The 27,702-nt window shown below is 37.1% G+C and overlaps 1 protein-coding gene across 3 annotated transcripts in view; it reads right to left on the reverse strand.

Moving 5' to 3' along the window:
- The window catches only part of LOC149139887 (nucleic acid binding protein), a 188,633-nt gene extending 161,358 nt beyond the window's left edge, over positions 1-27,275 (reverse strand). The window contains exon 1 of one of the 3 annotated variants that reach the window (XM_089447285.1): positions 26,757-27,275. In XM_089447285.1, the coding sequence (XP_089303411.1) occupies positions 26,757-27,027 (271 nt within the window). In that variant the 5' untranslated portion in view covers positions 27,028-27,275. The remainder of the gene's footprint in view (positions 1-26,756) is intronic. The other 2 variants (XM_089447287.1, XM_089447286.1) reach the window with 2 other exon arrangements.
- Positions 27,276-27,702: the final 427 nt, after the last annotated feature.

The raw sequence follows: 27,702 nt of genomic DNA on the forward strand, positions 1-27,702 counted from the left end.
CTCCTTTTCCTGCTCAGTTGCCTGCTTAGCTACTCGCACTCCTTTCTAAAATGTGCAGCTTTGCTTGCTGTTGTTGCCTCTCCACTACTGAAAATCACAGATTTCCACCAGAGAACTGAATCAGGAAACCCTCTGATAAATCCCTTTGTGTGTGTTATCTCTCACCTTGCATGGCCCATATCTACTCAATGAATTCTTTGATCTACTTACCGGAATTGCTTTGCGGCAACACCACTACTTGCTAGAACTGTTACTGGCTCATTCGAACTTTTCCTGCAATTGCAACTAGAAATTGAACTCTTACCCAGCAATTTGAACTACCTAGTTGGACCCCTGCGCAGATCCTAAAAACTGTGCTCAAAACTACCTTTGAACCTGCACAAATTTTCCTTCTCGCTACTGAGCCTTCGATCTGTCTTCAACATTCCTCTAATACCGTGTGAAAAATCTTTGAAAAACAGCAACTGGAAATTTATTCTTCTAACTAATTAATTATGCATTTTATTTGCTACAGCAAAGAACAAATAAATCACACTGTAATTTCTTCACCATAAATACATTGTGGAAAATAAAGCAAGAAATGAGAAAATAGAGCACACACACACAATCAAATTTAACACTGTTATTTTTGGACAAATGTCCCCGAAAAACCCAATGTGGGAAACTCAGTGCAGCAAATGAGGGTTTTATTATTATTACGCAACAGTGAATTTTCTAAGTACAATCTAGATGCCAAACTAGCAATCCTCAACAAATAATCTGGCCAAAATTATTAAGGGAATTTTTCCCTTCTCCACAAGCAATCCTGCAACCAACTGCTTCTTAGAAACTGGCCCAAGAAAACCTCTACACAGCTTGTAACTCGCATTGCCCGGAACTACCTCTGAACCTAACGTCTTGCCTATTGCTACTTCTAGAAGTGATCCTTCGGCCCTCTGGAAAATTATCCCGGCCTCCAACACCTGAATCAACCTGCTCCTCAACCAAATCAAATTGCCCTCTGAAGCTGCATGCGCAGCCTCTAGTGGAATAACTCGACCTCTTTGTTGTTGCCTCTCCAGAACTGGAAATCTCCTCTAGAATCGTTATTTATGCTCCCTTTCTATCTTTGCGTCCCTTCTTACTCGAACTCTTCTTCCCTGCTCAATCTTTGCAACTGAATAGCTCGATCTGCCAAGGAACTCGACCTCACAAGTGTTTCATCTCCATCCCTATCGAGTTGCTCCTACAATCTCTCGTTGGAAAACCAACAACCATGATTAGATCCCCATCAACAACTAAGATCATCTCAAACTCTATCCATGTGAGTTTTTAGGGTATGTTCACCTTTCTCAATTGATTGTTGTTGATTTATCGCTTTTGTTAAGCTAAGAAATATTTAATTATTGATCAATTAACTTAATTTAGCTATCTCTAGGTGTTTTCTTCCGAAACTTTTTCTGGGTCTTGGAGATCTTTTGTTCCTTACCCTCTCTGACCAAAGTCGAGTCAAGAACACATGTCTGATGCTACAAAAACTAAAACACATACGAGTTTCTCTATGGCAAAGGTAGACGAGTTTCTTTGTGGTAGAGATAGACGGATTTTCTCTAAGGCAGAGGTAGACGAATTTCTCTATGGAAGAGACAGATGAGTTTCTTTGAGGCAGACCTGAGCCAAACAAGTTTCTCTCGCAAACTGAATCGGGGCAGAATGAATCTCTTCTAGGTAGACCAAATTTGTTAGGTCATTTAACTTTATTTGACTTAGATGGATCTAGACTTGTCTATGGTGAGTTTGACCTCGGTTTTGACTAGATGTACCTCTTGTTGAACTAAATAATTTCTCTAAGAAAAGGGTTGTTGGGTTTTGCTCCCAAGTGGTTTTCTTAGAGTAAAATTCTTTGTGTTTCTTGTTTGGTTGCCTCTTTATGATCCTTCTATCATTCTTGTTCTACTGTTGAAGATCTTTTGTGTGATTACTTAATGATGAATGTGAATACAAGAGGACTCGAGGTAAAAATCATTAGAAGTAATTATCAACTAGAAGACCTACGAAAAATCAACATGATATCAGAGCATGGGCAAAAGAGCAGCCTTAAAAGAAGCTTTTCTACTTCAAGTTATCTTCTAGGTTTATTTTGGTTACCAACCCTAGAAACCCTAGTTCCATTTTGATTGCAAAAAGGATGAAAATCATTGATTTGGCATGTTGTTCATTTTGAACTAGAGGGTCAAAGCCCTAGTTAAATCTTTACAAGGATCGAAGTCTGAATTCATGTTTAAGTTAGGCCGAAAAGCCTCAAGGTCTATTGTAGGGAGCTAAAAAATCTCAAATGCAAAGGTTAATGAACTCAAAAGGTGAGTCAGAATACTCTGAAAATGCCTTAGCCGATGCCAGGGCCAACGACGATGACACTGTGCCTTATGCCATAAAACAAATTCAAGGTGTTGTTCTTCTATTCAACAACAATATAATTGAAGCAAAAGGATTCTTTGAATTTTACCACGTAGAAAATCACTATGTGAGCTTTTGAAGGAGAATAATTGTTACAATGATTCTTGAAAGGCTAAAGTCATTTCCAGAAGCTGAGTCCCTTGTTTTCTTGGGAAATTGAGCCGGTATCACTTTGGAGGAAGCAACTCAGGAATTTGAAAATATCCTTGCCTGAAGAAAAGCCAACAAAGTCATCCTTTGCGCATGAAATCTACTTTTTAATCTTTCAACTATGGAAGGCAGTGTACTCAAAAGAAGGGATTGGATTGATAACAAGTTTGAGAAGAAGGTCTAAATCCTTACATGGCAAAGTTGAAGTGTTCAAGATCTGAGCAAGCCTAACTTTGTTTCCATGCAAAACACATCAAAAGTGATAGGATGTTCTATGACAACTTACAAGTATGAAGCCTGAGAATACAGATCTACAAAGAGACCAGCAAAGTTATAAGTTTGTGGTTAATACTTGGAATAAAAGGTAGGTACCATCACTCAATTTGCTAACAATGATCAAGTTCATTTGGCAACATTCTTGAAGACTGTCAACATATCTATCAATAAGGACCAAGTATAGGTCTAGTTAAACTTGTATCAAAGCTTTCTTTGGAGCTATTGATCTCTAGTTCAATAATGTAAGGTTGAATCTTTGTATGCCTTGAAGATTGAAAGATTGAACTAGTCATAAGACTGTAAGGATCCTTAAAGAAAGCTTTAAGGACAGTTATGATGATAGAAGAAGTTCATTCACTCACTTATAATCTTCAGTGTTACAAAAATATTCCTAATGACAACATCATAATTTAAGCAAGATAAGGCCAATAATGAATGTTGGCATATGATATAATTGACCTATGTGTTTTCTTGAAAGACGTTGCATTGTGCTCAGGAGCAGGATATTGAAGCTACGAGCCTTTTAAAAGTCCCGATAGATGCATTACATGTTAATGCTAACATATGTAAATATCTTATGGATGCTCAATCTTGAAATATGTTCTTTGCACATCAAGGCAAGAAAGAAAAGAGATCATGGTCACTAGTATGCCTTTGAAGCAAACACACTTTGATGAAGGAAGTTTACTTAAAGTGAAAAAGAGATTGAGTCCCTCTTCAAGTTTATAGATCAAAGTTCTCTTAATAAATTCAAGTCATTTGAAAATCTAGTATTGTCTTATCATAGCAGGCCAAGGATATAAATGATTGAAGACATATTGGATTAAAAGTTTTGTTGCAAAGATTTGAGATACTAAAGTATTGATGTTGTGGAAACCTTACATCTACTTCTATGGGTAATTGGTTGCTGAGATCTATTTTGTAAATATAATGCTCAGCGCAAAATGATGAAGTCTATTCTTTGCACATTGAAATGAAGACCAAGTCTCTAAGGTCAAAATATTGATGTTGCTACAATGATTGTGAGGAAGCCGAATTACTTGGTTTTGAGAGATCAAGGATAATCATTGGACGAAACATCCTTAATTGATCTATGACAATGATAAAGTTCATCTCATATGTAAAGAGCATATCGATTCTAGCGTTTTAACATTTGGTTATGAGAATTGGAAATCTAGGGATTGAAAACCCTAGCTAGCTAAAAAGGTTTGAATAAGAAAGCCTTAGGGTTTATGGACAAAAACCCTAGAACTAAACCTAGATTAACGTCTCCATTGAAAGAGCATATCAATTATATGGTTTTAACATTTGGTTATCAAAATTGGAAATCTAGGGTTTGAAAACCGTAGTTAGCTAAAAAGGCTTGGATAAGAAAACCTGAGGTTTATGGACAAAACCCTAGAACTACACCTAGATTAATGTTCTCTTGATGAACTCAAGTCACTTGCAGATATAGTATTGTCTTATCATAACAGGGCAAGGATATAAATGAACGAAGACATATTGGATTAAAAGTTTTGTTGCAAAGATTTCAGCTTCTAAAGTATTGATGTCGTGGAAATCTTACATCCACTGCTATGGGTAATTGGGTGCAGAGATCTATTTTGTAAATATAATGCTCAGCGTAGAATGATGAAGTCTATTCTTTGCACATTGAAATGAAGACCAAGTCTCTAAGGAAAAAATATTGGTGTTGCTACAATGATTGTGAGGAAGGCGAATTACTTGGTTTGGAGAGCATATCGATTCTAGGGTTTTAACATTTGGTTATGAAAACTGGAAATATAGGGTTTGAAAACCCTAGCTAGCTAAAAAGGCTTGGATAAGAAAGCCTTAGGGTTTATGGACAAAACCCTAGAACTAAACCTAGATTAACGTTCTCTTGATAAATTCAAGTCACTTGCAAATCTAGTATTGTCTTATCATAACAAGCCAAGGATATAAATGATTGAAGACATACTGGATTAAAAGTTTGGTTGCAAAGATTTGAGATTCTAAAGTATTGATGTCGTGGAAATCTTACTTCTATTGCTATGGGCAATTGGATGCAGAGATCTATTTTGTAAATATAATGATCAGCGCTGAATGATGAAGTCTATTCTTTGCACATTGAAATGAAGACCAAGTCTCTAAGGACAAAATATTGGTGTTGCTACAATGAAGTCTCTAAACCTAGATTAACATTCTCTTGATAAATTCAAGTCACTTGCAAATCTAGTATTGCCTTATCATAACAGGCCAAGGATATAAAAGATTGAAGACATATTGGATTAAAAGAATACTAGATCTGCAAGTGACTTGAATTTATCAACAGAACGTTAATCTGGGTTTTGTCCATAAACCCTAAGGATTTCTTATCCAAGCCTTTTTAGCTAGCTAGGATTTTCAAACCCTAGATTTCCAATTTCCATAACCAGATGTTAAAACCCTAGAATCGATATGCTTTTTACGTTCTCTTGATAAATTCAAGTCACCTGCAGATCTAGTATTGTCTTATCATAACAGGCAAAGATATAAATGATTGAAGACATATTGAATTAAAAGTTTTGTTGCAAAGATTTGAGCTTCTAAAGTATTCATGTCGTGGAAATCTTATATCTACTGGTGCTGAGATCTATTTTGTAAATATAATGCTCAACGCAGAATGATGAAATCTATTCTTTGCACATTGAAATGAAGACCAAGTCTCTTAAGGACAAAATATTGGTGTTGCTACAACAAAGTCTTTAAACCTAGATTAACGTTCTCTTGATAAATTCAAGTCACTTGCAGATCTAGTATTGTCTTATCATAACAGGCCAAGGATATAAATGATTGAAGACATATTGGATTAAAAGTTTTGTTGCAACGATTTGAGCTTCTAAAGTATTGATGCCGTGGAAATCTTACATCTACTTCTATGGGTAATTGGTTGTTGAGATCTATTTTGTAAATATAATGCTCAGCACAGAATGATGAAGTCTATTCTTTGCACATTGAAATGAAGACCAAGCCTCTAAGGACAAAATATTAGTGTTGCTATAATGATTGTGAGGAACCCGAATTACTTGGTTTGGAGAGATCAACGATAATCATTGGATGAAATGTCCTTAATTAATTGATGACAATGATAGAGTTCATCTCATATGTAAAGAGCATATCGATTCTAGGGTTTTAACATTTGGTTATAAATATTGGAAATCTGGGGTTTGAAAACCCTAGCTAGCTAAAAAGGCTTGGATAAGAAAGCCTTAGGGTTTATGGACAAAACCCTAGAACTAAACCTAGATTAACGTTTCCATTGAAAGAAGAAACCCTAGCCTATGCAAGGAAGGAATGACATCATGTTGATGATGAGGACAAGAATGATAAAGCTGCAAGATGGGTACAAGAAGGTTAATATAAAGAGAGAGCTGACATTTCCTATGATTCTCAAAAGATAAGTAACTTATATCTCTCTTCCTTGATTATTATTGTTTTTTTATTATTAGCTAGCCTCTTGTCTTTATTTCTCTTTGTTGGGTTATCATCGTTCTTCCATGGCCTCCTAGTGAGGATTGCAAGTACATAGTGAAGGTTGCCAAGGCTTTGTCAATAGACAGAAGGAACAGGAGAACAAAGCAAAGCTTGTGACAAGAATCGGTGATTTGTGTTGAGAGATATTGTACTATAGGAGATTTGAACTCAAAGGAAGTAGGTAAATCAACAAGTTTACCTTGATTGTGCCGAAAATAGATCTACAAGATCTAGCATGTAGTAGATGGCAACATAGACAAGTACAAAGCGAGAGTTGAGAATAAAAGGTTCTCCCAAAAAAAGGGAGAGCATCATGACAAGACATTTGCTCCAGTTGTGAGGTACACTTCTATTAGAACTATTATCATTGCTTTGAAAATTGCACAAGTGGATGCAGAGATCATTTTTCTCAATAAAGTAATTAAGGAAGAAGAAGTGTACACAAAGCTACCTCATGGCTTTGAGGTACATGAGAAGAACACTCATGATTGAAGAGGGCTTTATACGATCACAAGCAGACACATTTGGCTTGGATTGTTGGATAAAGGTTGACCCTATATGAATGGATTCTGACGGAAGCAGAGGACTCATATGTTAGAGAGAGTAGTTGTTGCAAAAAGAATTGCTTCTGTAATAGAAGGAGCAATCTAAGAGCCTTGCTTTAGCTTCAAAGGGAGTTGACCTTTGAGTTCGAAATGATGGACTGCTAGTCTAATCTGTTTTAGAAAGAGCACCTAGTTATGGTAACCAAAACGTAGTTGATCAGCTTATGGTTGAGTTAAGGCATGAAGCTCCACATGTGTTGAAGTACCAGCATGGTATAGTTGGTTATGGCACAGCGAATTATAGTTTGAGATATGTCTCAAACAAGTAAAGTACAGTTATAGGGATTCACAAATTCAGATTGGGCAAAGAGTGCAAAAGACAGAAAGAGTTCATCAGGATATTGGTTCAGTTTAGGCTCCATTATGATTTCTTGGATAAGCAGGAGGCAAACATCTGTCGCACTCAGTACTGCTAAAGACGAGTATATTGCAGCTTGGTTGGCGAGTTATGAAGCAATATGGCTTCAGAAGCTACTTACGACCATGATGACAAGTCGAAGCACAGTGAGATCTAGTACCGAGATATGGTACAGAAGGAAGCAGTATGGCTTCAATACTATTCTTTAGTCAAGCAAATTGCTGACAAAGCCTTTGTTCTAGGGTGAAGTTTGAATACTTCAAGGACAAGCTTGAAATGATTGAGCATGTCTCTCTCAGCAAGAGGGAGTGATGACATCGCAGCATCGAGGACAGTTATTCTCCCTTAGGTTAGAATGACCAAGATTAGAGAAAATGGTCCAGAGTATTGATAGCATCAAGGACAAACATTCTCCTTGTGTCAAGTATGACCGGAATTAGGAAGAATGGTCTGGTAGGGGATAGTCATTCTTCTTTTGTCAAGTATGTTGACAGGAATTAGGAAGAATGGTCCTAGAGGCCCCGGTTCACTCAGTTGAGTGGGTTCCTTTCAACATCAGGCTCAGAACTCTCCAAATAGGTTGTGTGAGATCAATTAGCATCAGGCCCAAAATCACTCAAGTAGAGTGTGGCCTTTGGTTGAGGGACCAGATTGCTCAAATGGATTTAGTGTGTCCCTAGCGTTTCACCACGAGTCAAAGAGATTGAACAGGATGATGGTGAACCAGGACTAGTCAGTATACCATGGATCAGAGGTGTCGTCCAGAATCATGGTGACTAGTTGATGCTAAAGATTTACCATGTGTCACAATTGTTGACCTGATTATGGTAATTGGATTGATGTTGTTGATTTACCATGTGCCACAGTGGTTAACCAAATTATGGTAATTGGTTGATGTTATTGATTTACCATGAGTCAGTTGTTGACCAGATTATGTTAATTGGTTGATGCTATTGGTTTTGATGATTCTTATAACCTTTTCTTAGAGAAATTTGTCAACATGAGAACATTTAGATATTCATTATGAATACTTCCCTAGCTAAGAGGGAGTGTTGAATTTTGTATCTATGATCCATCCTCATAATTAATATTTTAGCCCTTGAAATATATAATGAAAATATAAGACATGTTCTTCATGATATTTTATTGTTTATCCGTTGAAATAATTAATATGCGACATGTTCTTTATGTCAACCTCATTAAGGGAAATTTGATTTTTTTAATTATATTGAATTTACCTCCAAAGTGTAAAGTCGGCCCTCCGAAAGCTTAGGTTGGCCTGCCCTCTTAGACACACCCATTCAGCCTCCTAGATAAGTATAAATAAAGGCTTCGACCTCCTCCAAAAGGGCAATTTGTTCATCATCCGTTCAAGGCAATTTCAGATCATTTGAGGCAGAGACGGATGAGTTTATCTGAGGCAAAGACAGGTGAATTTATCCAAGGCAAAGACAACAAGTTTATCTAAGGCAAAGATAGACGAGTTTATCTGAAGCGGAGACAAAAAGAGTTTCTTTGAGGCAAACACAAACAAATTTCTCTAAGGTGGAGACAGACAAGTTTCTCTAAGGCAAAGGCAAAGGCAAATGAATTTTATCTAAGGCAAAGGCAAACGAATTTTTTTTGAGGTAGAGGCAGACAAATTTCTCTATGGAAGAGACATATGGGTTTCTCTAAGGCAAGCCTGAGCCAGACAAGTTTCTCTAGCAGACCGAACCAAGGCAAAATGCATCTCTTTTGGGCAAACCAAATTCGTGAGACCATTTAACTCTGTTTGACCTGGTTAGATCTAGACTTGTTTATGGTCAGTTTGACCTTGATTTTGACTAGATGTATCTCTTGTTGAACTAAATAATTTCTCTAAGAAAAGGGTTGTTGGGTTTTCCCAGGGTAAAATGCTTTGTGTTTCTTGTTTGGCTGTCTCTTTATGATCCTTTTGTCATTCTTGTTCTATTGTTGTAGATCTTTTGTGTAAGTACTTAATGATGAATGTAAATACAAGAGGACTTAAGGTAAAAAACATTAGAAGCAATTATCAGCTAGAGGTCCTACAAAAAAGCAACACATTACACATACCACATGGAATTCTCCCATTTGCACAAGGCATTCTCAAGATATGGTTGGTCAAAGGCAATGAAACAAGGTTGTGCAGCGTCCCAGGGGCATAAGAACTAGAAAGTTGCATTTTTTGGGAGATGCATTACATCCAAAATATCTACTGACCAAGGGGAACAAAACCCATGTTTCAAAAAAAAATATCTTCAATGGTTTTGGAGATCCTAATTTTGACCAATTTTTTATGCGTTTGACCAAGCCTATGTGGCACTAATTTGGGCCTTTTGAGTTTACTCATATTGTGATGTGGCATTATGTGGCTTGAGCAATTAAATAGCGTGCAACGCTTGGCTTGATAGATAAGGTGTTTGATATATCAAGGATGGCCAAAAATACACCTATTAATGTATAGAAAGTCAAGAAAATATAAAAAATATTTGTTGCAAAGTCAACATAGCCGTTGAAAGGCACTATTTCCAAAAATATAAAGATTGAAATAAAGGATTCTCGCAAATACACTATTTCTTAGGATTGGGGATTCAAATTTGGTAAATCTCATGATGTACAAGTTGTTTATTAGATTTGAGAATTACCTAGTTAACACCATGCCAGATATTGGCTTTGCAATGAACATCCTAAACCAATTTATGGTTGAGTTGAGGCATATACAGTGGATAGCAGCAAAGCATGTGGTACCTATGTTGTATTAGATATGGTCTGAGATATGACTCATAAGGTGAAGTGAGTCATGAAGCAATGAGGCTTCAAAAGCTAGAAGAACATGGTCAGGTCACTTCATCCGAGACATGATGCAAAGAGGAGCAGTAGAGCTCCAATACATATCCACAAATGAGTAGATTGTGGACAAAGACAAGCTTAGTTTGATGTTGAATGTCTCCCTCATTGGAAGGGAATGATGAGGTCTTTACAGGATTGGACTAATCATCTCCTGAAGCCATAAAAGAATTTGGCTAGGTCATTAAGGACTTCGACAAAGGGGAGATTAATACATTCACCTTTGAAGCCAGAAGGACTTGGCTAGGTTGACCAGAGGTGAATGTCCCATGAAAATTATAGGATTGGATAGATCTTCTGGACTTGGTTGCTAAAAGGACTTGGCTATGTCGACCAAAGGAGATAGATGTTCATCTTTGAAGCCAAAAGGATTTGGTTTCCAGAAGGACATGGCTACTTGATAAAGGACTTTGACCAGAAAGGTGAATGGTCCAAAGGCAAATTCTCTCGAGAAGCAAGAAAAATTTGGATCCTTAGGCTAGGTCATGACCAGAGGAGATTGATACATTTTCCTAAGGAGCCATAAAGGACTTTCGCCAACCCTGGATGTATAAGGAGTTACATTTCCCACTCGAGGATGGAGTTATCTATAGACATGCATCAATATGACAAGCCCATGAACTTAAGGAAGGAGAAATTTCAGCAAGGGAAATTTGTTGCAGAGAATACCTCACTCGCTAAGAGGGAGTGTTGATTTTTGTGTAGCATCAAGAGGTATTCCCGAATGCCAAAAGGCCTCCCAATTCAGCCAAAGAAAATTCTACAAAATGAAAAATTTAAATTATTATTTTGGGCTTCATGTAGGCTCCAACTGTCAAGTCTGCCCCACTGTTTGAAGGGGTGTGACCCTTGGAAAATTTCTCGCATTAGACAAGTATAAATACACATTCGACTACCTCAATTTGGAACAATTAGGATCATCTAACTAATATGATCTAGCAGCCACAAGTGGGAGCAGCAGAAGGACGAAATTACAGAGATTTGACTAAAATTTGAAGTTTGACCAAAAGAAAATCATTGACTTGTTGATTGACCGCACTAACTATCAGTGTTTGACAAAGATTTTGGTTGACTCTGACCACAAAAAAGGTCAATTTTGACCGCAGAGTTGACCACAATTTTGACTGCAGGAAGTCAACAAGTCTGAGTTGACCATAGGGATCAACCATAGGTCCGAAGTTAATCGCAGGAGACTATTTGATCAAGCCGAAAGTTGACCAGAAATGAGTATTTTGAGGGTTTGAACAGTGTTGACTCGCTGATATTTTGAGAAAGTTTGACTGGAATCTTTGATTTGGATTTTCGCACAGATTCCTAAAATAATTTTGAATTGTAATTATTACTAAAGAACAATTTCTCCTAAGAAGAAAAATTTGTTGGGTTTTCCCAAGGTAAATTTGTTGTCTCTTTGTTGCTTGGTTCTCTTTATGATCCTACTATTATTATTGCATTATTGCTGAAATTTTCTATTTATAATTGCTTAATGATATATGTGACATAAGATAACTTGATTGAAAATCATTAGAAGTAGTTATAAGATTATAAGATCAATTTCTATTCTAGAAAATTCAACAACTACAATCTAAGCTTTCAAATTGGCAATACAAACATCTCACCTTTGTTAGCAGGTTTACAATTGTTTCTAGAAACTTAGCAACCTCTTATATTTATTGCATCTCTTGTCAGCTTCAAAGTTATGCTCAACTAGGTAGACAAGAAAAGACTCTTAACACATTCTTGTGGTTGAAGTATGGGGGTGTGTGATGCCTGCCTATGGTTCTATGGGATGTCTACACAATGGCTAAGAAAGACGAAGCATTAGGTATTCTTGAAGGGGTCTCTTAAGGCACGATCCTATTGACTAAATGAGTATTCAATGATTAGGAGTGGTTCCTTGACAATTTTTATTGAGGCATAAAATTATGACGAGATAATATTCACTCCAAGTTCATAGATCCTTTTCCTTATACAATATCATAGCCAAGCCATATTTACTCAAAACTCAAAGGTCCTTTATCATAAAGAGCATTTGAGAGGTTTGGGGTTTCGTTGCCAAGTTTTTATGCTAAAATTTTCACGCAGTAAAGTCAGTTGGGATTTAGATTTTCATTCGATCTATAGTTGGAGATGCAAGATAAACGTGTTATTGAAATTCCTATTTTCAAGCATTAACAATGAACATCAAGCTATCTTGCAGGAAATGTGCCCCCCCCCCCCTCCCGCCCGCTCGCCCGACATACTAATTGTGTTTCCATATTGAAACACTGAAACACAACCGCAATGCACTTGAAACATGTTTCAATTTGTATGAAACGCATTTAACATGTGGAAAATGCATTTCAACATCTATACAATGCATTTCCAAATGAATTTTTTCTGATTTTTCCTTGATTTAACTGTTGGGACCCACATTTTTGGTTTTAATGCCTAGGAAGAGGTTAATTACGAATTAATGAGACTTCCAGAAATGTTAAAATTGGCAACTAGGGCCAACTTCCACCTTAGGACAGCTCATATGATAGAGATGATTATTGCATTGGATTCCTCTTTTCAAGAGGTACAATTTTGATATAAAGATCATCTCATTCTGACAAGTAGAAATGGAATTTTGAATTTATTCTTTCTCATGGTCAAATTGTCAAGGTCGGCCTCAGTCAAATGTAGGCTCATGAAGCCCAATGGATGTGTCTCCTCACCCTCAACGAAGTGTATAAATAGGAGTCACCCTTCTCTCATTTGGACATCACTCATCACATCACAAACTTGGAGGCTCTCTTCTTCGCACGCGAGGAAGGAAGGCAGATTTCTGCACTGGTTTTGAAGGCCGAAAATTTCTGGACCAGGGCATGCGTTGACCAGCATTATTTGACCAACGTTGACTTCTGTTTTGGGGGAAGAATTTCGATTTCTACAAGCCCCATTCTTTGGCATGGATTTAGAGGTGATTGGGGACTGTTTGACCGAGTTGACTATTGCGTTGACTTTCTGGTTTTACTGCATATTTATAGCATACCTTTGATTGGGTTGACCAAGCTTGTTTTGGGTTGACTTTGACCCTCTTTGGAGACTGCATTCTTTTGCTATTGACCGAGCTGATTGGAGGAAGTTTTGGGGCATCTTTGACCACAATTGACTTTCTGCTTAAGGTTGCATTGACTATTGATTTGGCATATTTGTTTTGGGCGTGTATTTCTGATATTTGTACTCTCTCTCTCTCTCTCTGCTAAACTATTGAAGAATAATAAGAAAAAATGATCAAAGGGTTTCTCCACATTGGGGTTTGTCCCTGGCATCCACCACATCTTGTGTCCTCTTGTCTTGGCTTGTCTTCTGCATATGTTTTTATGTTCTAACTGCATTCACTGTCAATGTGTATAAGTTAATGTGATTGCTACGGAAGATAATTGGATATTGTCATTGGGCTGATAAGAAACATTGAAGTAAATTGTGCTAAAGCATAGAACATACCATTGTTATCTAAAATTAACAAGAAACCTCTAATACCTAAATTTGTTCTTTAAAAGAGGGTTTCACTCTCTATTTGCACCAAAATGTTAGCATTTTATGGTAATCTTTCCTTTTCATCTTTTTACTTAATTTCAACATTACCATTATTTGTTTCAAGATGTTTGAGAGTGATTCCAACCTCATCTGACTTCATATGGAGAATAAAGAAGTTTATATCCCATTTAAAATTCATTTGACTTCATCTGGAGAAAGTAGAATTTCATATCCCATTTAAAATTCAGCAGATATAACAATTTTCATTGTTCGGGATTTCAGGATTGGTATGATTGTAGCATTTTCATTAGATTTTATCATGTATACAATACTAGGTAGGGTATGGAATTAGCAATTAATCAAGAGCACCAAACCCTTAATGCACTACGATGTTAGTGATATTGATTGTTGGACTCCACTATCGTGGCCTTAGCAAAGATCCACCCTTCATTCAAACCAAAATCATTGATTAGGCATGCTAAGGTCTCTTTACCCTATTATAAAGGTTGGATTAGGTAGTTTCATCAAAATTGGGTGGTGTTAATTAATGTCCCTACAGCATTGAGGGGAGGCAAATTAATGTCCCTACAGCATTGAGGTGGAGGCAAAGGGCGATACGAATGGTGAGGACCCCAATATAGGCGATGGTGGAGCATTGTTTGTTATTTAAACGTTAATGCTCATTTATTCATAATGATTTCTTTCCAAGTTTCATATATATATATATATATATATATATATATATATATATATATATATATATATTGTGTTTCCCCATTTTCAAATTTTTAGGGGGTCACATTTCCAATGCATTTCCTTTTCGGAAAACATGAACCCGTTTCCCATTATCATGCAACTTAGAATGGAAGGAAAAATGGTTTCTACACTAATACTATAATCTAACATATCTAAATATAATTTATCTAGAATTTGTGAATCAACATTTGGGGCAATAAGCTTATCTACATCCTCAATCTCTAATAGAGACCTACTGAGACTTAAAGGATCTTACATCCACATTAAGCTTGACATATTGGGCTTATAACTATCTTCCACTAGGATAGAATGTAGACTTTAAAATCCTTAGAAGTCTTGATGTATCCACAAAAATACCCTTCAAATTAGAAGGTCACATTTGTTCTTTTATCCTTGTGAACAAGAATATATAAAGACAATCAAAAACATAGAAATGTGATAGTTATATTTCTAACCAATAAAAGCTTCTCCTAGTGTCTTATCCTTCAATATCCTATGAACACACCTCTTCAAGATGCAGTCTATTGTGCAACATGCTTCTGCCCAAGGACACATGGGTGAATCTCGATCATAAATCATTGCCTTGGCAATCTTTGTGATGGGTTTGTTCTTCCCCTCTACAACCCCATTTTGCTAAGGAATGTAAGGCATTGTCAGCATCCTCTTGATCCCTATTTTCCTACAAAAGGTCTCAAACTCCTTAGAGGTATACTCTCCTCCATTATCTCATCTCAGCACTTTGATCTTCTAACTTGTTTGATTTTCTACAAGAACTTTAAATTCTTGAAACTTCTCAAAGACATCATATTTGCTCTTCATGAAATAAACCTAGGTCTTCCAAGAGGAATCATCAATAACTAAAACATAATAAATTATTCTTGATGGTGAAGCTAATGTCATCAGTCCACATGCGTCTAGATGCATCAAGTAAAGAATCTCTCTCCACTTATGCTCACTAACTAGATAGCCAATCTTGGAATGGTTATGAAATGCATAAATATTACATACCCTACCTTCTCAATATTGATGTCCAACAATCCCTACAATGTGTCCACTATCCTTCAAGAATGCACCATAGTTCAAGTTTCAATCTCTCGTGCCAAAACTCACACAAGTCGGCACTATCATGCATTAGGGCTCTCACTAGGTACCAACAACCTATACAAACCACCCTCTCAAACACCTCTAGCCAAAACTCAACCAAGATTCAAGCATCTCCTTCAAATGATTACTTGTTTATCAAAAAAATTAGCAACACATCCTAGGTTTCAAGATTTCTTTCCAAATTTTTTGGTGGTCACATTTCCAATGCATTTCCTTATCGGAGAACATGTACCTGTTTCCCATTATCATGCAACTTAGAATGGAAGGAAAAATGGTTTCTACTCCAGTAATATAATCTAACAGATCTAAATATAATTTATCTAGAATTTGTGCGTCAACATTTGGGGCAATAAATTTATCTACATCCTCAATCTCTTATAGAGACCTACTGAGACTTAGAGGATCTTACATCCACATCAAGCTTGGCATATTGGGCTTACAACTATCTTCCACTGGGACAGAATGTAGACTTTAAAATTCTTAGAAGTCTTGATGTATCCACAAAAATACCCTTCAAACTAGATGGTCATGTTTGTTCTTTTATCCTTGCGAACAAGAATATATAAAGGCAATCAAAAACATAGAAATGTGATAGCTATATTTCTCACCAATAAAAGCTTCTTCTAGTGTCTTATCCTTCAATATCCTATGAAGACTCCTATTCAAGATTCAGTCTATTGTGAAACATGCTTCTGCCCAAAGACACATCGGTGAATCTCGACCATGAATCATTGCCTTGGCAATCTCTATGATGGGTATATTCTTCCCCTCTACAACCCCATTTTGTTAAGGAATGTAAGGCATTGTCAGCATCCTCTTGATCCCTATTTTCCTACAAAAGGTCTCAAACTCCTTAGAGGTATACTCTCCTCCATTATCTCATCTCAGCACTTTAATCTTCTAACCTGATCGATTTTCTACAAGAACTTTAAATTCTTGAAACTTCTCAAAGACCTCATATTTGCTCTTCATGGAATAAATCTATGTCTTCCAAGAGGAATCATCAATGGTTGACTTTCTACAAGAACTTTAAATTCTTGAAACTTCTCAAAGACCTCATATTTGCTCTTCATGGAATAAATCTAGGTCTTCCAAGAGGAATCATCAATAACTAAAACATAATAAATTATTCTTGATGGTGAAGCTAAATTCATTGATCCACATACATCTAGATGCATCAAGTCAAGAATCTCTATCCACTTATGCTCACTAACTAGATAGGCAATCTTGGAATGGTTATGAATTGCATAAACATTGCATTCCCTACCTTCTCAATCTTGATGTCCAACAATCCCTACAATATGTCCTTCAAGATAAGCAATGTACCATAGTTCAAGTTACAACCTCTCATGCCAAAACTCGCACAAGTTGGCACTATCATGCATTAGGTCTCTCACTGGGTCTACCCACAACCTATACAAACTACCCTCTCAAACACCTCTAGCCAAAACTCAACCAAGATCCAAGCATCTCCTTTAAACGATTACTAGTTTATCATAAAAATTAGCAACACATCCTAGGTTTATCATCACTAAAACTAGAAGTAGACCCCTAATCAAACCAAGAACATATAAAATGCCACTAGGCCCAAGAACATCACCTAAGCGCATTAGAATGAGATCAGTCCCATTCCTATTGCTTGATACATGACATCATCACCAAGCTCCACCTATATGCCTGCCTCTTACTCCTAAAGTCTATTGAAAGCATTCTAGTTGAAGATCATATGTCTAGATGCTACACTATCAACATATCACGCAACACCAAACACGATGTTAGATGAAAGACAGGAGACCGTGGAAAAGGTTGTATCAAACTTGGATGCAAGCTCATCCACTCTAACAAAGACTTCTGGACTACTACTGCTACTGCAATTTGCATTTCCCCTTCTTCTTCTAAGGACACTGAGAATTATAGTGATCAAACTTCTGACACTTGAAACATTTGCCATGGTCTTTTGCCATGACTCAAGGAACATGGATCCTTTATCTTTCCTCTCTAACCCTTCTCAGGCCCTACTTTCTTAGTGCCCTTTTTATCATGCTAATGAAAGCTAGACTTTGCTCTTCCTTCTCTATCCCTACCACTATCTCCAATCTCATCTCCTCCTCTACGATATCATCCCATAGCTTCTCAAAGGAAAGAAGCTTATCTCTAACACAAACACCTTGGGCAAAAGTTGCCAAGAAGATGAAAACCCATTCACATCTATTGGTTCTAACTCTTCACTCTTGACCTATTCTCCCACTACTATAACTTCATCATAGAGTTCAATAATCTTCATCAAATAACTAGTTACAGTATCCATCTTGCTCATTAGTGTGGCGATAAAAATATTCCATGAAAAAATCTTTCAATTAATGTTCTCACTCTAATATAGAGTGACTACAGCACCAAAATCTCCTTGCCAGTCTTCTTCCCAGCAATGTAACATATCAAGTGATCCTTCACGAAGTCAAAAATGACTTGCTTTGCCTTGGGCATCTTTTTGTTATATGCTGCCAACAAAGCAACATCTGTAGGAAGTGGAACCTTCTGCTCCACAAGATGCCAAAGCTCGTGCTCCTCCAACAGCATCTGGACCCAACAATTCCACAAAACGACGTTGGAAAAGATTACATATGTATCTTCATATCTGAAGACCGGAGGTAGTCACACTGCTGCTCCTGGGAAACATTGCTAGACAAAACAGATCAGTAACTTAAAACAACCTATTACAGGTCCACGCTGATTTTCTCAACCATGGATCTTGAATATCCTACCCTAAAACCTTCAAGAAACTCCCTATCCCAGGTAGAAGCCCTACTATCCATGCACAGATTCCTACAAAATTTCCAAAAACATGTTTTGATACAATGTTAAAATCTCATTACATGGTAAACATACCTGCCACTATTAACCCTAGAAAACTCAAAAACTTGAACTCTCAAACTGCTTCTACTGCCAGGCCTGAAAACACATTTGTTAACTGAAAAATACTGACATCAAGACAAAAGAATTTGCAGTGTCTAGAAAATCATCTCTGTTTTTCCAGATTAACTGTTAAAAAAACTGCATACACCCCCACTTTCACTAACTGTCTTTTTTCTACACTGGAGGACATCAAGACAAAAGAATTTGCAGTGTCTAGAAAATCACCTCTGTTTTTCCAGATTAACGGTTAAAAAAACTGCATACACCCCCACTTTCACTAACTGTCTTTTTTTCTATACTGGAGTTCCCTATCTCACTTATAGAATAGAGAGAAGTGTTACAAACAGTAGATCAACCATCTCTGTGGTGCACCTAGGCTAAGAAAGTTAAACCCTAACCCTAATCTAGCCAAGAGATGTCCACCCAAGCATGCATGAGAAGGCCATCTAGAAGAGACACCTCAAGGAGATAAGTTTACACATGCAAGCATGTACTACTCCTTGAACTCTGTTCCTAGTTAAACCTGGAAATTCCCTTATGGAAAGTGACTTGTCAAAAAATAGAATAGCAGTTAACTAAAGATAAAATTAGCACCTATATAGAACTAGATTTAACACCTATATAGAACTGGAAAAAGCATGTTGTGTTCTACACTTGTAACAGCAGCTAAAACAGGAAGTTGCTACTGCCAAATTTCCAATACATGCATGTTGTAGGCACACAAGCACGCTCTTCCAAAAGGCTCTTCTCTGCTGCACCATCATCCTCATGCCATCCTTGATGTGCTGGATCTGGTGGGTGTGCCCTGATGGAGGAGGACAACTGCCAAACAAGACAGATAAAGAAATTGACATTACTAACTATTTCTTTTAGAAAGCCTTGTGGGGTGAAAGCACATGGACATAGACTGTAGTGGAGACCTTTAGAAATAAAGTCGTTTTGACCTCAGACAGGCTGATAATCAAAGAGTATTAAAAGATGAATATTCAAAGAAGTTACAAGAGGCCCTATTTGGAGGGATTCGTGATAGTCTTTTGATAAGCCAAATCAAACTTTTGACTGTCAAAGGTTGTATTCAATGCTATATGGAAAAGTTGCACTTGCCTCTACTATAAATCCCAAATAGATTTCCTTAGGTTCAAAGAGTAGGTGAATTCATAGGCTTCATTACTTCTGGTCCTTACATATTTCCCCTTCAAGTAGTGTGTTGTTGTTTGGCTTGTTATTTGTCAATGACTACCAACAAAAGTTCATCCAGCCAAAAGTGGCTTCACAAATGATCATTGTCCAGTTTGAGGCAACCCAGACGTTATTAAGCATATTTTGTGGGAATGCAGAATATCCGGAAACTGTTGGAAAGAGGCACAGCAACATGTTCCAACTTCCAGCTATCTTCCAGGGTATCATTCAATGGAGAGATACCCTGCTGAGAGACTCCAGACACTTGACCTCGTCAGTATTTAGGGGGCTTTGGCATTGCATCTAGTATCTGCTATGTACTCTATATGGAAAATGAGGTGTAAGTGTATCTTTGAAAACTCGTGTTTTGCTTCCTCCTTCCCTGGGAAAAAGGGGGGAAAGGGTAAGCTCTCAGTTATTAGTCAATGTTTCTTTGTTGATTACGGGTGCTAATCATTTTAATGAACTTGCTTCTTCTGATCTGATATCAATCCTTGAAGAGCTGAGAGAGTGACAACACTGGTTTTACACAATGTCACAGGGTTCACTGAACTTGAACCTTGGGATTCAAAGTTTGGCAAACTTCAAAACAAAGTTCAGATTCATCTCAAGTTCGCCACATATCTTCCCTTTTGTTATTTTGTACTTGTACATATTTGCTATGTTAATATAAGGCATATTTCCTTGTATATATATATATATAGAGAGAGAGAGAGAGAGAGATATGGATTATAATTCTATCCTTCTCCTACCTAGTTCAAGGTCGCTCTCTAAAATGACCTATTTCTTTCACAGTTTTTTTTACATTGAAATCTTCAGGCTTCATCTCTTCTCCCAGTTACCAGAGACCCTTTCCACTTGTTAAAGATGTTTTGTAAATGACTCTGCTAAAACTGTAACTTTTGTCACAGTTCTACTAAACGCATTGTAGTTGATTTTGTGAGAGGTGACTTAAAACTTGTTTTTTAAACTAATTAATTTTTTAATGTGGACAACCAGATTTTTATACTTTCAAGTAAATTTTCGAAAGTGTAACTCTCCAAATGATTGTCCAGACATGAAACGCTTCATAAAGGAATTAATATCTTTATTTATTTGTTTTTTAATTATGCACCGTTTCATGGTAACTTTACTATTACAGACTTCACTCTCTCCCTCTCCATACTTGCAAAAATTTTAGATATTAAATATACATTACAAATTTATTTCGTAAATCTTTCATGATTTAATGCTTTTCTTAACACATTTTCTAATTTGACTTTTCTATGACAATTGTCCACTCACATGATCAATAAAATAAATTAATTATGAGTTGGCATTTTCAATAATTAGTTGGTAGAATGCAAAATCTTTGACATTCCCTGTTGATGATAGTAGCATCGGACAGGTGCTTCCGCACAAGTCGAAGTGTCTAGATATATGGAAGTCGTCCAAAAGTACCTTCAACCTTAGCAATTACTTTAGCTAAAGGAATTTTTAAAGTAATTGACCTTTATAAGGAAAAGTGAGTTAATCTAATCAAATGCGATGGTTATTCACATTAGTGAATTAGATAAATCTCAACCATTGATCTCAAACGAAGTTGAGATCTAATCTCAATTGTAAATCACTTTGGAGATTAGGGTAGTGGATTTGGTCAATAACTCAAACTTATAAAAATAAGCCTAGGCTAAGAAAGAAGGCACATCTACTAAGCACAAGACAGTGAGATAGTGAGATCTCAATAATTGGGTGGAGAAGGACATTCATCCAAGTGTGCAGAGTCCAAGGAAGAGAACAAAGGGCAGCTAGAGAAAAGGATCTAGATAAGATAAGATAATTATATTTATGTCCAACTAATGATCACAAAGTAGGTCAAAGGGATTGTTGAGAATAATGATGTCCATACAAAGCGGGAGAACCAAACGGTCTCCTAAAAAAGATACAATGCATGAAGTAAATCAACATCTAGCACTGGCGGAGAAGATCCAGGAGCTAATAGGTCTGAGGATCAAACCCATCTCTCCTAACATTCGAGGCTGAATGAAGAAGACTGAAGAAACTCAACAAAGGTTGCTGGCCCGATGAAGAGTCGGTGGAAAGTGCGGATTGTCCACTAAATCGTTGCCTGGGGGAGTTCGTGCGCTGCTGAGGTCTGGAGGACCTAGTCTGTCTCCTATGAATGGATCTGAGACAGATTTGCCTATGAGATTTCGTGTGGCGGGGTGAGGTCCCATAGATCCTCACTGATCTAGAGTCTGGATGTGTACTGGTATCAATGTTTTTAAAACCGGACCAGTCCACCTAATGAACCGGTTTACTAACCGGAACTGGTCGAACTGGGACTGGTAAGGTCTAAACGAACCGGTTTTAGAAAAATACATTAAATAATTAATTTTTAATGAAAGAAAACTATTTTAAGATTTAAAACCATGATTCCAAGCCAATAGAGACAAAATATGCAAAGTTTGCTCATTTATATACCATGTAAAGGTGAATATATCAAAATGGCAGCGAGTGCAATATGTATCATCGACAAAATAGTAAAATACATAAGCAATGAGGCTCTAAATGGCCTATAAAGTCCAAAAACAATGTTGCAAGCTATGAGGCCATAGGCCTACTACAAGTCTACAGTGTACACATGATCAATCATCAAGTTCATCACCGCTACTAGACACAAGATCATCATCAAGAGCTACATAGACATCATCTGGTTCAGAGTTTGAGGATGCTTCAGCCTGATCTGCAACTTGTGATGTGGCGCATTGCTATTTATCCGTCTTATGTGTGTTGTTGTGTGAGTTGAATCTTTCAGTCGTTCTTATGTGTCTTGTTGCGTGAGTTGAATCTTTCAGACATTCTTATGTGTCTTGTTGCGTGAGTTGAATCTTTCAGTCATTATGATGTTTGCGACATGTCACTTTCATTTACAACTTATCATGATAAGCCCTTTTCCTTGTTGCAATTTACTCGATATTGAAGTTTTACTTTCTTGTGAGGTTCAGAGTTTTTGAAAGTTTAAGTAGCTTGCAAAATGCAACATTTGCAAATTCTTTTCCTTTTGCTCCCTATCATAAGGATTGGAGTTTTCAATCTTTCATTTACATGTGATCTAATGCACATTATTGAAAGTTCCAAACTTGTTTCTTTTGCTTTGTGGCCCTTATGGTCTTATTGCACCTTTATTGATACCCAAAGGTACATCATTGTGCAACGTGTTATGGTAACTTTGAACTTCAAAACTTGCAAACTTTGTGCCATAGGTTGATACAAAAAATCAAAAGATAGAGGCAGTTGATCAAATGACACAGGCTTAAAAGGTTCAAAGTCTAGGAGATTTTCACCTTGTCATAAGTATTAGAAAGTTAAAAGCTTCGATGATGCATGCCATATTACAAAGATGGAAGGTTGCCAAAAATTAGTGAATGTTGTTGGGACTAGCAAGTTCTAAGTTTAAGTGACATGAAAAGTGTCACAATGAGAGTAACTTTCGATGAGGTGTGTCAAAGCTTGAAAACTTCAACAAAAGACTTGAGGTGAAGATAAAAGAGGGACTAGTAGATGGAGAATTAAAGCTTAGCAACACTCCACAAATTTCACAAGTCATAAGCTCAATTCCAAAAAGGCTTTAAACAACACAAGCTAAAGATCTAATGTGAAACAAGGAGCTTGTACATAAAATGTAGTTGTTTCAAGATGTAGGTGGACTTTAAGTGGCAATGGACGCTGATTCCAACTCAAGCTTGTTTCATTTGAGTCACAACCTCTACTAGCTACACATCTTGAAAGTTTGATGTTAGTTGAACCAACCTAGCTCATTCACATAAACATTATATAGTAACCGGCCGGTTCCGTCCTAAATCGGCCAATTAGGACCGATTAGGGCCAAAAATCCGCCACATTGCCTTCCTGACAGGGTTTTTCAGCCGGTTCCAACCCGTGGCCTTGCTGACCGACCGGTTTGACCGGTTACCGATTAGGAAGGCCGGTTTTAAAAACACTGACTGGTATCAATCGGTCTCTTGGTGCCCCTATCTAAAGTTAGTACACTAAAAAATGTAGTGATCCTCTATGTGGGGTCTGGTCTGATGGGAGGCTGAAGAATATGCGCTTGGTACCTAAGAGCCTCCTACATATATAGGGCCAAACATCTTTGATCGAGATACTTGAAAAATTCGGCAAGGGTCCGAGAATCTCTGAACAAGCAATGAAAAATGTGTATGAGCTTGTTATTATTATTTTGCTTCTATCATTATCTTTTTTTATTTATCTGTTAGAATTCCAGCAGTGCTTTTATTCAATAGATCTGCATTAACAATTAATTAATTTTTACAGCAAGGGATTTACTGGAGAATAATTAACCAGCGGCTGGGGTTAGAAATTAACATTTTCAACAAAGAGTCAACTTTCCCACTATAAAGTCACTTGCGTCCTCATAAGAAGAAGCAATGAAGACTAGTAATGGCCTAGAACATAACAATAGAATGTGAAAATTTGGTGGATGAATCCACTATCTTCAATACAATATGCTCCTTGAAGCTGTAGGCGTTTCCACTTCTACGGAAGTTAAACTGGTGTGATAATGACCTTCGATTTTTAACACAATAAGCCTAAAGTTCCTTTTTGAGGTTTACAGATATTGTGGAGGGTCCTGTCCCTATAGCATGTGCTAGCATAACGAAGACGTGTTATTGCAATGCAAGGACTTAAACAACGTAACAAGCATCCCATTAATTAAGTTTGCCTTTACAAAAAACAATATTAAATAACCCAAAGGATAATAGAGGAGGAGCATGCAATGGTAACAAACCCTGAGTTTTATATTTGTATCCAAGCAAAGCTTTTGTGTTATACTGCATGGCTTTTAGTGACTCACATTGTAGAGCTAGCCGAGGATCGTACAAATGTTCATTGCATTTGGGATCTCAAACCTTAAAGATGATAAGGATAAGCGTTGAAAGTCAAGGGTGCATATTTCGTCAACTATTGTGTAGTTATTTTGCTATGCAGTACTATGCCTTCCATGATATATGACCTTGCTTTCATAACACGAGGAAAAGCCTATATTTTTTAATGTTAAAAAACATGGTGTGTCTTGAACTGCCAGTCAAAATTAGATCATCACCTAAAACAGGCCGAGTTGACACACTGGCAAGTTTCACACTATGCTAGCAAATTTGACTCACCATCGGCAATTTTGACACACAAGTCAAACTCTAACCCATGAGTGATCAGGACTTTTTCCCAAGATGACAATTTTGACGTGTTCCCATTAGAAAACTTGGTGAACCCTTTTAAAAAACTAAAACAAAGATTAAAAAATAAAATAAAATAATAAATAACTAAAAATCCATTATAAATGTTTGCATTAGCTGAGTTCTCCTCACGATTTTCCCTATAGTCCAACTCAAACTCTTACTGTCCTGCCTCACTTGAGTTTTCATTGTTCAATCTAGGCGAGCATTGTAACATTGATATTCCCTTAATAAGTGTTAGGTTTTTATCACAAGCACACAAGAATCTAGTTGTGAAAAAGAAGCAACACTAGCAATTGCAAGGTTGCAACAAAAGAGAAAGAAGAAAGAATGAGAGACCACTATTTAAACCAAAAAGACAATGAGACGAATGGAATTTCTTGTATCACATTGAATGCCAGGAGTATGTATTTATAACACTCTCTTGGTGAGATGTACAATGGACACTAGGTGTAGTTCCTTAGCGCATGCACATGTAACCAAAAAGCAACTCCCCCTTAGTTTTAGTTAACCAGCCCTAAAATGGAGTTATCTAGTCAAAAATGGAGTGAGATTCAATACTAGAGGTGACTAAGGATAGGGTCAACCATTAATAAGTGAAAACTGAAGAAAGAACTCACACATGCAACTCCTAACTCCAGAAATACAACTAAACTCCAAAAAAAGGGTCATTACTCAGGAGATAAGGTTTCCAAGAATAAAAGGATAACAGGATAAGGTAAGTGGAAAAAATTATCTCCGGAAATAGGATGGGAAGTGTGCACTTGTGTAGGAGAATGATAAGGATAAGGACGTGTGCATTTGTGCAGGAGGATGATAAGGATAAGGAAGTGCGCTTTGGATGTCATGTCACTAGCTAGTCACTGCCCAATCACTGCCACATGTCATCCTACAATGCAGCATCTGATAAATATAGGCATACTAAAAATAGAAATTCTATAAATAGACTGTTATGAATGGCAGTGAATTATTCCTAACAAATTCATGCAAAGTCTCTTAAAGCGGTGTGCTTAAAATAATGATGATTACCAGAGTGATCTGCACAGCATTCCATCTGCACCAACTAGGTACTTTCAATTCATTCATTAATTTCCCTTGTAAATTTGCCATATTTACAATTATCTGCATACTCAACGACATAAAAATGCCAAAAGAATCATTATAATGCAAGAAAACTCAGTAGCAAGGATGGCAACTATTGAATCGGGATACTAAGCATACTGGCCAATACTTGCAAACATGGCAAGTACTGATCGGCTAATATTCTTTTACTGCGAGTCAGCCAAGCAGTGAACAAAGTACTTGTCCCGTGGCCATACTCACCCCACTTGCCAGACATGCTCAGGAGTATGGCAACCATGGAATCTACCTCACAGGCATATCCAGTGTTAAATGATAATGACCAACGCGGAGGCTAAGCATGAGAAGCTCGACCCTCCGCAAGGGCTGCAAGATAACAAGTAGATCATCGCGTACGATAACCAGTTTCAAGCAGATAGAGTTTGCGGGAGCATTGTATTCTATAACCGGCTTGCCATTAGTTCAATTCAATGCAGTGGAAAAGAGGCCCTCTTCTAAATTGTTCACGGACATGAGGCTGTTAATTTTTATTTTCCAAACAAGGGTTTCACCACGAAGAGCAAAAGCACATACAATTTTGAAGAGCTTTGACCTGAACGAAGAGTTAATAGCAGACTTTAGCACAATTTAGGTCTGGTTTCGACTCAAGGGGCGTCACAAGACTGTATTATGAATCATACACATGAGAAGTATTAAATTCAGTAAAACCCTGATGCCGACAGTGCTAGGGCAGGTCACAGATTCGAACTAACCAACGCATAGAAGAACGTTGAATTCAAAACAGCATGGCTGGAGAGCTGAGAAGATCATACATACCATTTGAAGCTTTGAGCATAGCTAAATAGGCCTGTTCGAGGTCCGGCATAAGACGGGAATCTTTCTGAGACAGGCAAAACTTAATCCTCCTGTAAGAATTGTAGAGATGGCCAATTTCTTCTTTGTTTCTTCTCTTTCGCGCCTTCTCGTCCTCCGAGAGCACGACCTGCTGTTGCTGCCCTTCCACGGCGGGGGAATCCACAGCAGCCTGCGGATCTGGGACATCGTAACGCTTGCGTTTCTTGATCGGCTGATCTAACAGTACCATCATTGGAATACCAAGTGACAGCAAATACAACCACCATAAAAATACCTTATCCTCCTCGCATCGCTCCCTCGCTAATTGAACTCGAAGGCGAAGGCAACTTCATCTCCATTTCACTACTGATTTTTATGGCTTCAGTTGGATGGATTGGAAGTTGCTAAGCAATAATTACTTGGACTTTGTCGTCGAGCATCCACGACAAGCTTAAAGACGAGTACGAAAAGCCCGCCTCAAAGCGGAATACTAATTAAACAAAAGAATACAGGAGCAAGCAATCTGTACGGTGTGCAGTGTCGCCCTTAATCAAATAGAATAGAATATGCATTAATCGTGATTATACATTAACATTTCAATTTCATTATTATTTATATATTTTATTAAATGTAATAATATTTTAATGTATAAGAGATTAAAAATAGTGTAGGGTTAAATGTAATAATATTTTAATGTATGGATCGGTTGAGATTAAAAATAGTCTATCGGATCATTAGGGGCATGTTTCATTATTATTTATATATTTTAGTAAATGTAATAATAATGAAATGATATTTTAATGTATAAGAGATTAAAAATAGTCTATGGGATCATCGGTTGAGATTAAAAATAGTCTATGGGATTATTAGGGGCATGTTTCATTATTATTTATATATTTTATTAAATGTAATAATAATGAAATGAAAT

This window comes from Pinus tabuliformis, chromosome X (assembly GCF_031772625.1).
Source record: "Pinus tabuliformis cultivar Carrire ecotype Pingquan chromosome X, CPIR1, whole genome shotgun sequence".
Classification (NCBI taxonomy): Eukaryota; Viridiplantae; Streptophyta; class Pinopsida; order Pinales; family Pinaceae; genus Pinus; species Pinus tabuliformis.